Source organism: Amblyomma maculatum, chromosome 2 (genome assembly GCF_055883805.1).
Source record: "Amblyomma maculatum isolate TAMU_Amacu chromosome 2, ASM5588380v1, whole genome shotgun sequence".
Classification (NCBI taxonomy): Eukaryota; Metazoa; Arthropoda; class Arachnida; order Ixodida; family Ixodidae; genus Amblyomma; species Amblyomma maculatum.
The window spans coordinates 68,776,527-68,789,843 of NC_139345.1; the positions used below are offsets into that span (position 1 = coordinate 68,776,527).

General features: G+C 42.5%; 1 protein-coding gene across 1 annotated transcript in view; it reads left to right on the plus strand.

Annotated features, from left to right (window-relative positions):
* Positions 1 to 13,317, plus strand: part of LOC146198930 (tetratricopeptide repeat protein 37) — a 65,609-nt gene that overhangs the window by 9,790 nt on the left and 42,502 nt on the right. The window contains exons 8-13 of the mRNA XM_084594414.1: positions 886 to 1,000; positions 5,144 to 5,293; positions 6,036 to 6,140; positions 8,105 to 8,223; positions 11,363 to 11,452; positions 11,532 to 11,635. Coding sequence (XP_084450540.1) covers positions 886 to 1,000; positions 5,144 to 5,293; positions 6,036 to 6,140; positions 8,105 to 8,223; positions 11,363 to 11,452; positions 11,532 to 11,635 — 683 coding nt within the window. The remainder of the gene's footprint in view (positions 1 to 885; positions 1,001 to 5,143; positions 5,294 to 6,035; positions 6,141 to 8,104; positions 8,224 to 11,362; positions 11,453 to 11,531; positions 11,636 to 13,317) is intronic.

The window sequence follows — 13,317 nt, forward strand, 5'->3', positions numbered from 1 at the left end:
TGTTTGCAAGTGTTTCGTTTATTTTGACCACATTTATTATGTTTAATTCCTAGAAGCATACTGCAAAACAGGACTTTCTTGTTTTTCACTCTTGTAAAATTTAATTTTCTTGCTTGAAATTTATTCTTTTAACCTAGACTTGTCTATGGACACTGCATCATGAAAAATCAAAGCTAAATAGCATGTGTTCGTAAAAAACAAAGAAAACTTGAAACTAGTTTTACTACTTTTTACTTTTAGCATGCTTGTGAAAATGCAATGAGTATTAAACCAGCCTTCTACCTAATTTTGTTACTGTGTGCACTTTTTGTAAGATTAAATGGAAAAATAGGTTAGTATAAAACACTCTTCTTGAGATGTAACGATGAAATTTTCTGAAAGCAGTAAGCATTATTTCTTGTATCGCCAACAAATTTCATCCCAGTCCTTCAAGAAATAAAAAGAAAAGGCATGGACGCCGTAAGCTTTGTTTGAATTATGGTGAGTTTGGATAGTAGAAATTTATCAGGGGCTGACATTTCTATCTCGACAGTTCTCCTGCTTCACATAGCTATGCTATTGCAAAGTGTATATGGTACCACCCTTGTGTACAGTTTGTTGGTTGGGAGTTAGTACTGCCATTATTACTAGGCAAAAAGAAGCCTGCGGCATTCTGTGTTTCCAAATATTACATATACTATGCGTTAGTGAGTGACGCAGTGTATCATCAGTGCTTTGCTCTGGAAACTTCTTCAGTATCTCATAACGAAGCCTCTAATTTTGACTTCATTTCTTTAACAAAACGTTGCGGGCTAGTTTGCTGATTTGCTCTGGAAACTGTCATTCTGTGATCATAACCTTGCTGTATGTTGCAGTGTTCATGCAATGTTGCATTGATTTTTCTAGACAGGCCGCAAGAAGGAAATCATCAGTGAGGCCAAAAAGTTTGGTGAATGCTACCCTGAGTTATCAGCCCCGGTGGAGATCTTAAGTGGGATGTATATAGACAGCGTTCTTTCTAGTGAGTGCATTTCAGTTTTGCACTGAGCTGGAGGTGTGTGAAAACTCTCCTTTATGTTTGAAAATGTTTCTTCAGGGTTAAAATGCATAATTTTTGAAATAAGAATTGCATGAAGAAGTGGTGTGGAAAAGTTAAGTTTGCCAGTACAGTCAGACCCACTTATAACAATACCACTTAGAACAGTATATAATATATAACAATGGAGTAACACGGCACTGCCAGCTTTTTGGTGTTTTGTATGGTAAAATAAACTGGTTATAACAATGCTGGCTAGCAAATTATTGGTTATAACAATTAAATCTGGCCACCAGGAACTAACCATACAAGAGACAAAAACATGGAAACTCTGCAGCCACAGCAGCCGAACCGCACACATAATGCAAATGCTTTCCTTTCCATTGTCATTGTTTCCTCACTCCTGCAAGCTCATCAGATTTCGTGTCTAGAATTTCTTATGGAAAAAGCAGGCTTCATTCAAAATGCCAGTAACACGAAGGTTCGCGAAGCTCCCAACTATGCAATGATAATGATAGCTTATTGAGACTTGAATTCTTGCACATTGACGATGCAAAGGGATGATGATCAGGAGGCTGCGCAAAAGATGCCTTACAAATTGTAGAGCACCTCCAGGATTTCATTTTTGCTAATTCTGCACTTGGGCATGGGCAGAATTAGGCACACCACCAGAAGATGTGAATTAAATATGCCATGAAACAGTAGCTGGCTGCAAATTTTTCCAGCAACGAAATCAACATTGTAAGCTACATTCTTGTCATTAAGTTTCTGAAGTTCGTGATCTTTTCTTCTTTTCTGTTTGTGGCATAACCCGATTATAACAATACAGCTAAACCTCTATGTAACGAACCTTCATGTTGCGAATTCCTCGATATTACGAAGTTTTTCGATTTCCCAACGCCGCCCTCATTAAAGTGTGTGTTTGAAAACTCCATGTAACAAACATGCCGCGGCAGTTGACCTTGATATCATGACCTCGCGGTGCCTGATGTCTCTTAGCTAGTGCTGAATTACTGGACATTTGGCAGAACCTCGCAAGTTTCAAGACGATAAAACACAAACGGACTAGAGAGGAACGTCTACAAAACGAGCGACTGCAAGCAATACAATGCGCTGTGCTTTAGCACCGATGTCACAGCTACGGGGCGAATGCTGCAGTTTTCGCTCCTTTCACTTTTGAAATGTGGCACTACAGCAGTTCATGCTTAAAAGCAGCCAAAAATAGCAGAACAAATAAAAATTGCTCGTGGTTTAGCTTCGATTAAACCTAGTGTGTAAGCGATAGCTTCATTCGTGTCCCTCTCCTTGGGCTTCATTCTGCAGCACTGGCCTGGTGCAATGCATGTTCCTCTTTTTATACTCAGTCACAATGTGACATTAATTATCATGTGACACTGTTACACACTGCCCATGCCATAGTTCATTGCTTTGACCTTTGATATTACCTTTTACCCTGACCTTTGTTACCATGTAGTGCGACAGCACAAGTGTTTCGTAGTTTGACCTCTGGCTCACTTGAAGGTCATTCCTGTGTACGGAGACCTTGGCTTTACATCGTGTAGTGAAGCTATCATTTCAATAAAAACACGGGGCGAGCAGTGTGCGTCGGTAACGAGAACAGTGGAGCGCGCCGGCGATGTGAGGAGAGTCACTTTCCTGGGGCAACGGTGGTGGGCGAGCGGGAACATGCATAAAGACCATCGTGGTGAAGATGCAGGCATCTCCTTGCATGGTGGCGGTGTGAACGCACGCGCTCTCCTCCAGACTGATTTCTCCTCCTCCCTTTCCCTGCTTCCTTATAGATGCGTCGCGCGAGCTGTGCCGGAGGTGGAGGCTGCCACCGCAGTTGCACTGTGCTATCAGTGCAACTGCGAACCGTTTCACCGCTTTTATTGTCATCATCATCATCATCATCGGCTGGATTGTACCCAATGCAGGGCGAAGCCCATATTACTTCAACTAACCGCTTTTATAGGGAGCGAAAGCGAAATGAGAAACGCCGGGACGCCACCGGAGCATGCACTCTGCTAGCTTCCTGTGCATGCATGGCAATCGAGTTGCGCCTGCCGGTTATTTGGTGGTAAAGAAACACTTCCGCCAATGTAAAACGGAGGTACTAAGTACTAAGTAGTGTTGTGTTGTGGGCAGCCACAACAGCAGGCAAAGCACTAAAGGACGAGACACTTGTGGAAGTATGCAGATTCCTTTGCTTTTCTGCAAGACCTGTCTTCCAACCGAATGGCCTTATTCTGCGACGTATCACATTCTTTGTGGAAACGAGAAGATGCGCAAACTCAGAAATATTGCCAGTTGACAAAGACGGCTTGGAGAGGTATTAAAAGAATACAATGGTTTAAAGCCACGGCTAGAAAATGAAGGGGATGGAGGATTTTTTTTGTGTCTCTCTCTCCCCGTATATGACTTGTTTTGCCGATTTTTTGTGCCCTCTCCCTGCTTTGTGAGCGCTCTGAAACGAACCAGATCAATAGATGTCCAGCGTGCAACATCTGCGATTGACTCGCATTAGGATATCCTGTGTTCTCATTTCTAAAACGACCGAGAAAATATCTTGGGACAAGGCCTTTTTGTTGGAAGACATGCCTTGCTGTGAAGCTTTTATAGATTTCCATAAATTGGTTAGTAATGAAAATATATTGCAAGCACAATACAAAAGCGCATTTTATATGGCTTGATCGACATTACGCTCATGGAGCACCCTACTCGCATCGCAGATTTCACGACTGCAAACCAAATACTATCATAATGGAAGCACAACAATTTAATAAGAACCGAAATTAATGCGACGAAAGTACAGTACACCAGCTTTCACTAAGCTCGGACTATACTTGCCTCTAGAGCCACGAGCCGGTTAGGCTGCCTGCAGCGCACGGAGCACGCATGTGCTTTTGAGTCTGCTAGCATTCGTGCCCCTGAAGAAACATCTCTTTTGGACCATCTCCGGCTGCAAGATTTGCTTTAGGAACGTCATGATATAAGAAAAAACTGCATATAGATCCCACACTACGGCCTAAAACGATGGTCAACGAGCGAGCCGCTTTATTTCACAATGTTCTTGCATATGTTAAACATGTTATATACGACAATATAATTACACAGCGGACTTACCGCGAGATACATTTTCTACACTATGATTTCGCTAACGTGGGATATTGATTTCGCAGTCAATAATGACTCACCCCATCTGTCAGCTGCTCTACAAAGCAGACGTGAATAAAATGTTGCTCGCCTTTAAAGTTTGCTTCATGGAAATCCATGGCAGCAGGTTGCCCAATCATCAAGATGGAATGCAAGCAGTCTGTAGCGATAAACCTGCGCGAGCACGTGCCTGAGAAAGCGCGTGGCGTACACTGTGAAGACAGCTTGCAGAGCCGGCAGCGTCCAGGTTTGTGATTTTCTGTCGCAGATGGCGCTGCCCATCAGGAGCCACAGCACCGCCCAGCGATGCTTTGTGCGCCTATAACTTCTGCTTCTATAACACTGCTTCTGTAACTGCGAGTAATTCTGATTTACTGTAAACACTTTCAAGGTGGTTTCCCGTGCAATAAATTCTTAATCTGGTTTTCATTCTGCATTGCCTTTTCGGTTTGCACTCGACAACTGCATATCACGAAAACCTGGATGTTATGAAAAATCGCAGATATTATACAATTTTGTTATAGCCAAGTTTCACCGTAGTTTGCTATGGCAGTGTTTTGTTAGCATTTCAATACTTCTATAAGTGGGTTTGACTGTAAAGGCAAATGCATGTGAAAATCTGCCATAAGAACTTTAAAAACTACTATCCTGTAATGTGTGGTTTTAATGCTGCTTGTTTATAAATGGAATGTATATTGTCATCTTGATCACTATCATCACCTACTTATTTGATTATGCTTTTTATCTTCATAGACTGCCTTATAATTATGGCCTGTACCAGTTGTTTAGGCAGACTGTACGAGGGGTCTGTAAGAAGACTACTGAGCGCATGTTATATGCTCACACGCCATTGTTATTGTTACTCTTTCACTACTTCAATTCCAGTGTAATCAGACATGTGTCTTGAGAATGCAATCAGTGACATCCATACGCTGTGGAAATGAATGCACAGGATGCCCGCACATCTTGCAGGTTGGGAGGAACCAGAACTTTCTGAAGATTTTGACAAAATAAGCGAGTTCATCGAAAAATGTGACAACCCTCTGATTAGGTGGCTAGCAAAGGCAACCTATCTGTATGCTTCTGGAAATGCAGAAGGTGCTCTTAAAACACTGCTAAACGGTAAGGCAGAGATGTGAAGACTACTACTATTATTACTTGAAGCCTGTTTGCTTTTCAGTTAAGCACTGTATGAGCAACAGTACTTTGATATGCAGTGGTTTGCTTTAGCATGTGTGTAACACAGTTGGCAGAACTTAATTTTCAATATCCATTCTCTTATGGCTATAGGTGGGTTTTTAATGTTGGATAGGAAGTGAACATTTCTAGTTCTAAATGGGTCTATCAGCGTTCTCATAACCTGCCTAAACCACATACGAATATAAGTGGTCTGATATGACAGCCTGTAATTCATCTCTCATTATTGTACATAACTAAGAAAAATGAGCCGCATTTGTTGCTGTTATAACAGGTTGGCTGAGTAAAAATGTGCCTTTTTTTAACGTACACTTCAATATGTGTGGATATACTTTATAAATTAGCTGAGTTCAAGACAAAGCGAATGATACCTTGAGTCATGAAAGCTTACTTGAGTTGTGCACATTAATGCTTTTATGAACTGATTTGAATATGAATCGTATGCACTGTGAATTATTAACTGTACAGCCAAGTTAGACATAAATAAAATTTGCTATGTTTTCTTGTCTAAATTTTATTCTTGAATGCTGTTTATGTCCATTGCAATCATTCACTACTGTGAGCCTAAGCCTATAGACTGTTTGGGCTGCATAATTCTCAAGCCTTCTGCTCGGCCTGGTTTGACTTGCTGGCATAAGATGTGAACGTGCTTCCTTTTTCTTTTAAGATGAGCCTCGATGTGACCGCAGGTCGAGGGAAGCCAGGCTGCTGTTTTCCCTGTGCTACCTGAAGATGCGTTACTTTTTCAAAGCCGAGGTTGAGGCTAAATGCGGTGAGTTGAGGTGGGAGGGCCTTGGTAATGAGGGGCTTCTTGATATTTCGCAGCACACACCAGCACCTTTATTCCTGCTTGACCGTTATTTGATTTGGTGAATTTACAGCACAGTGTTGGGACCACCCGTGTGGCATCTCACCCTACATTTATGACAGAGTAACATTGAAATTCTAGTGTCCTGCTTCTGCCTATTGTCAGTTCAACCAACAGGGAGTTGCTAACCCATTTGCTTCCAAACTCGTCCATCAACTGCTTGCTGTGATTTGTCTAGTTGTACGTAGATGGCACTTCAAGAATATTTTTAGTGTGTGTCTGTTTTGTTTGTTTTCCTTTATTGTGTTTAAAATGGGGGGTACGGAAGGTGGTTTCATGTGTGCTGCGTGGGGCAGCGAATGTGTTAAATGTCTCGCTGTCTTGTTACTTGCCAACCCTGCTTATCTCTTCCCTGTTCTAGTGGTAAGCAGTACTTAATTTATTATGTAAAATGTTTTCAAGAAGCAATCAACCTTTTATTTTATTTGTTTTGTTTAAGGTTGGCAACATGTGGCAGTTATTGAGGCACAGATATGGTTGTAATGCATCTCATGTCACAGTGTTGGAACTGGCAATTTATGGACTGCTATGTTTAGCCACTTTTCTTAGTTGGCGATCAGCAACTTTGCTAGAGGTAGGTTTTTCAATCCTGCTGCACAAATACTCACAGAAATAAGAGAATCTCCTCTCCTGAGAGATACCGAACTAATATGGTCCCCTGCTGATGCGGGGAATCCGGGAAATGATTCTGCCCAACAACATGCTCGAGAATTAGCCGCCCGAGTGGTGGTGAAAAAATCACGAGCCAGAACCCTTGGGTGAGAACCGGAACCCTTGGGTGAGCCACTCATATTATACCATGAAATCACTGCGCATTACAAAGCCATAAGAAGAACCACTTCCATCACCTCATAAAATACTGACCGGATACCAGCAAGTCATATGGAGACGGCTACAGACAGGGACCTTCCCCAACCCAAACTACATATCAAAATTCATAAATAAGGATATGAATCTCTTCTGTTGCTTTTGTGGTGAAAAAGATAACTTCGACCATATGATCTGGGCATGCAAAGCCTATAAGCCTCCCTCAGAACCCTTGCCTGATCCCTCTGAAGAAGCTTGGGATAAGCTAAGGTCCAGCGATGACCCGGACATTCAGTTCAAGGTTGTCGAATGGGCTGGCATGGCCAAAGGTCTCCACGGCCTGTGGCACGCTGATTAGCTTCTCTCAATCCTCGATCCTTATTGACAATAAAGTTTTATCAGCCTCAGCCACTTTTCCTCTGATCAAAATTTGGCCATTTTAGTTGACGGCAACACTCCCTTGCGTAATATCTTTGTACTTGGTAGGTACCAAAAGATACATTGATTTGAACAGAACTGCACTAAATTTTGTTTTCATTGGGCCAGAGTTTCCCCAGTTTCTCTTGTGGAAATACGCCTAGAAGCTTTTAAAATGATTTTAACAGTTGCTGAACGCTGCAAATCATGCAGCGATGGCCTCTCTGGTTCACTTTGGTATCTTAAACCTGGTACTGACACTTGACATCTCCCCATTTAGGGTCACATTACTATTGATTGAAATGACGATAAGGAGAGTGATATGCTTTTGCCTGCTAGAAGGTACCCATACGCACATGTAGGAATAAGGTGCCGATAAGTTTGAATAATGTGCGGATAAGCCTGAATAAGTTTCAAGCAAAACTATAGGCATCAAATCTGGCCAGATAGTAATCTCTAGGCGAACGTCACCCAAAGGGTTGAAAATCAGCAACGTGTGCTCTGTGCAGTCTCAAGTATTGCTGTGCCACTTCCTTTCTGCAGTTGCTAATATAGCCACCTTCGAGGCACCTTCCTGTCTTGCAAAGGCAGTGGTGCTTTTTAAGGAGTGTTTGTGCAAAAATAGCATTGTTCTGTCATTGCAGGTGTTTCTTCCTCGTTGGGAGAAAGTGGGGACTGGTTGTCCCAGAAGCTTCTGCTCTGCTTGGCTGAAGCTTTTTGTGCCCAGCGGTATCATGAGGAAGCCTTAGCAGCCCTGCAGAAGGTATATTCCTTTGTTCCTAGCGACACTTCTGAAGTTCTGCAGAATAAGAAAATTATTTTCAAAGTAAAAGTGTTCAGAGAACTAACATAGAGGCTCAAACATATTCTGTACTGAGAAAACACAGGAGCATTGATAGTATATGACACAATCGCAAACTTTCTGTTCTTTATTATCGTGCAATGCTTTTCTATGTAGACAGTATCATGGTCATAAAAACAAAAAATATCATTTATGCTTGTGAGCATCTGCTGTTCTATCATATCAGCCTTTTTTCTTGCGGTGACGGATGGTGCACTTACCCAGCAGTGGACGAAGGAATGTGTGTAAGTACACTTACACTCACAAGAAAACAAGACGGATGTAATCAATATGGGACAAAGGAATGTATGTAAACAGCAAGGATGTTACTGCAGGCTAATTGGTGCATTTCTTAAAGTTGGTTTTAAGCGCGGAACAACAGGACGCAAGGAACAGTGTCCTGTCTACTCTGTTCCTTGTGTCCCATTGTTCCGCACTTAAAAACAACATTAATAATACACCATTTGTTACTCTCGCAAAAACAAAAATGAGTTATTTATGGTAGAAGTGAGGAAGGAAGGAAACTCACTTTTAGTGTACTAGTACTAATTGTGTCTGTGAAAAACCCTTTATGTCTGATTAAAACCTGCTCCTTGCTGGCTCCTATGCCGCGCTTGCTTGTAACAAAGGGTAACTGTTTTGTGCCGGCTGCAGCCAGTGAGAGAAAAGTGGGTCATGTCAAAGCCAATCGAAGGTAAACGAAGCCAAGCCAATATAGGCAGAGATAAACTAAGGTGAACAAAGCTAAACAAAAACATGCATCCAAGCTTCGTTTAGCTTAGCCAGGTAAATTAAAAGATCCTTTTTTCTTTTTTTTTCACAGGGAAATTTTTATGGTGCAAAGCTTTCTTACAGAGAGTTGTCAGTTGCAGGTGTAGTATGCTGTAGCTAAACCAACTGGTTTTACCATTCTGCTGTTGTCAGTGTCATATGTGTGGTAGTCGTACTGTTACGGGTCATTTCCGGCAAGAGTCTCATGAGAGTTCAGCGTCAGGAGCACCTTTGAAACACCAGAGCACACCAGCACGACAGCTTCAGCTTCAGTATCTTCGTCATTTGGCTCAGCGCCCAAAGCATCCTCGTCGTCTTCCGACATCTCGGATACACACCGTAACACTACCTTGCTAAATCGAAAAGCAGGAATAGTAGGGTTTAAGACGAGCGATGTGAACAGCTTGTGTAGGTGGTGCATTGGAGTCTGGAGTGAGAGGAAGGGGCGTGATCTTGTCAGTCATGTCACTAAGTTGCTCCAGAACGCTGTAGGGACCCACATAACAGGACATGAGTTTCTCGCACAGGCCCGCATGGTGGGCTGGGAGCCAAAGGAGGACGAGTTCCAATAGGACCATTAGCCTCCCTCCGCCACAGGATGAGGCCAATTCCCACACCTGTGTGGCTTTGGCCAGTCTTGATTGCATGGCCAAAATGCATGCTCTCATTTTTGAGCACATAAATGCAGAAATGTTCCTTTATCATTGATGAAAGCGAAATCTAATGAGGCACCTACTTTTCCATGGTTCCGAAAAAATAAAAATTTTTTGCATTTTTTGGGGAATTTTATGTTTCATTCAATCTCTTTTAGGATATTGTGCTTATGTACCTAAGTGGGAATAATAGAAAGATTGGAATCTAATTGTATTGTCTCAGTTTCTTTGAAAGGCAGAATCTAGTAACAAAAGTTTTCCTAGTGCCTCGACATAGTTGTGCTCCCTAATCCGCTCAAGCTAGCTAGTACCTGCCACAGTTCCTTTGTGGTTAGGGCGCTTGACTGCTGATCGTGAGGGTACTGGTTTGATCCCAGCTGCAGGTAGCTATTTTGTGGTGGAGGCCCCATATGGTTCAAATTTCCAGAGCCCTCCACTCATATCTTGGCTCTCATAGCTTGCCTCTCATAGCTTGAGTTGCTTCGGACATCAAACCATCAAGCAAGCTAGCGCTTAAAGTCACTACTGTATTTGCATGAATATAACACATTTTTTAAAATCTTATATTGTCTCCTTCAGAAATGACCTCATGTTTTGTTTTGAACTGAGATAATTTTTCCTCCACTGTTTTTTGAGATATCTATAGTCAGCTCACCCACTACCTAGAGAGGTGCGAGAAAAAGCCAACTTCTGGACAGTCTTAGGCCATTGAGGCAAAGCACGTGAAACAAGGTGGCACAAAAGAGTTGCTACAAATGCCCAAAAATGTGGCAATGGCATGCATTAGCATACTGGAGAACTCCTGTGGAATATTGCTGATTGTTCATTCTCAGTTCGTGCCCAGAGTTAAAAATCCTAAAGGGTAAAATTAAGGGCTTTACGCATGATCCTAGAGTGGTGACATCAAGTTTTATACTATGATGGATGGGCTACAACTCCTACCACTGCTGCAATAAGATAGGAGAAAAGCGGAAACTGGAGCTTCAGTGCAAAGTGTACCTCCTGCCACCAGCTCTTCACACTGAGGTGTAGCAAAATTCTGTAAGTATTTGCAGATTTGTAGTAAATTTTAAAAAAATTTGGTGGAACGTGGGAGCTTAATGAAAAATTTAGGCTTATTGCCTAGTGTAGTCTGCAGTCCTTTAAGTGACCATTACAGTGCACTTAGAGTGCACCACTCACTTCAGGGATGTACGATGAGGACCCACAAAAATAGCTTTTCAATTTTTTTTCTTTTCATATTCTCTATCACTGGTCTGCTAGTGGTCCACTGGTGGCAAGGATCACTTACGGAGCTCACGCTAGTTATTCTTTGCTTGAATTTACTCACTTCGCTGCCCGTCAGCCATAGTGTCACGACTATTGATTCTGTAGACATTCCAGATGGTGATTGTCATCGAAGAAGAAGAATTTATGGGAAACTTAGCCTATAGAGGAGCAGCCTGGGTTGCAATCTCCTGCCATGTTATGTGGTCTTCTGATGCCACACAACCCACCAACCAATTAGTGCCTAGCCATGCTCGCTATTTTTCACTCAAAATGGCGGCTTTCTGCCGCCGGATTTTCTGGAGAACAGGGCCTTTAACGCTGTTGGTTAATGGTGCTAACACTTAAACATCCTTTTTGTTTTTTTTCAGATGGAGCCGGAGCATGCAAGCAGAAGAGCAGTTCTATGGTGTTCGTTTGAAATTGCTTTGCTGTCTCGGAACTTTGACAAAGCTGAAGAGGTAAGGCCAGCCCGTCTCATTCCCTTTGTCTATTGCTGTGTTTTCTTTTACCCTTGGCTTAATCCCACTCTCTTTTTAGGACCTCAGTAGCTTGCAGAGCATTGTTGGTGAAAGCTCAAAGCTGACGGAGGCACGAGCCCATCTGCTTGTAGAGCGTGGAATTATAGCAGAGGCACAAGAAATGTAAGTGGCATTTTTTCCAACTTAATTGTTTTAAAGGTCTCTTTCTGCAGAAAATTCATCGTGGTTGACATTGTAAACAAAATATTTACGAGAATTCAACGTTGCTGAACCAAATATTGAGCAAAAGCATTAGCTGCGGGTGACCAAGTTTTCTTCTTCTCTTTTTCTTCTTCCTCAGCCCACATATAAAGCCCCGCTTTAGCCAAGCCGTATGAACATGCCTTAGTGGCCTATAGGGGTAACGTGAATGCCAGGGTCCTAGCAGGCTGATTCTGACATAACCGTCCTATGTGAAACGAGAGACCCAAATTGGCAGCTCCTGCCGACCGCTTGAGTTGGTAGCTCAGCTCTTACCCTACCGGCCTTAGGCTACCGGCCCCGCTACGCTGAAGGCTCGAAACTTAGAGTAGTATTGCTTTCGCAATAAAAACTGAGCGTGGCTCTGGCAAGTGGTAGTTAACAGGTGACACAGCTGGTCAGTTATTAATTGGCGGGTTATGTGACACCGCGAGTTCACATAACATGGCAGGAGCTGCCAACTCTGGTAGCATCCTTGAAATGGGAATTGAATCCTCCGGGACCTTTAGATCTCGAGTCACGCAGCCCCTAAGCCACGCAGGCAGGCTCGTATGGCTTGGTTAAAGTGGGGATTCATATCTGTGTTGAGTGGTCTTTCACATAATGTAGTCACTTACAGCTGTATATGAGTATGTGTGAGATAATAGAGGAACAAACTAAGGGATTAGTGGTACATGTGCATGAACAAGGGGTTGGCAAAGGGAAATGCCTTTAACCATTAACCTTAAAGACAGCTTAAATGTTCTCCAGATTTTTTTGTCTTGGATTGAATGACTGCCAGGTTTGACCTTTGCTGCTGCAAATAGGCTATAATTTACCATAGTCACGGTGCTTGCTTTGTCAAGAAGTACTGTGTGGAATTTCTTTTTTGCAGCTTGTAGAGTTCTGAAAAGCTAGTAGATTAGGCACTACCCATGTACAAGCTGTTGAATAATTGCACTTTAGGTTGAAGTTGCATTGGCTTAACTGTTTTGTTACCATGCCTATTCAAATTGATCAACAGTAATTGATGCTTTAAATCACTGATTTCGACATGTTGGAATCGTTTCTCGTGCACCTAGTGCCACCCAGTGGTTAGTCTAGGCACTGCACTTTCAGAACCAGTTTAAATATTCCCGCCCTGGTGACATTCTGATTTCTGATGAACCTTTTTGAGAACTAATGTGCGTGTGTTGTTGCAAAGAGGACGTGGCATCCATGCTTGAAGAAAAAAAGTAACTTGTCACTTGGGGTAAGGCAGCAGTAAGATCAAATTTTTGTGATCAGAAGACTTCCAGCAAGTCAAATATCGAATTATATTGTCGGCTTTGTTATCTGACGGTGCTGAGCGGTGATAATTACCCGAAAACGGTGCCGGCTATTCACTAGTGAGCTGTAACTCTGAGTTCAGGTGGTTTTATTTCACGAAAACGCATTCCTGAAGGTCCGCCGCATGTCCAACATGCATACCTGGCCATTACAGCCAGTTTGCAGCAGTTTTGGTTTGGTGCTTCACGAAAAACCAGGAACTAGTACTTCATTGCTTGGCACGAGAAATGAGGCTGTTTCCAACTGTAGTTTTTTTTTTATGTGGCTGAAGAATGGGTTTGCACAGATAGTTTATT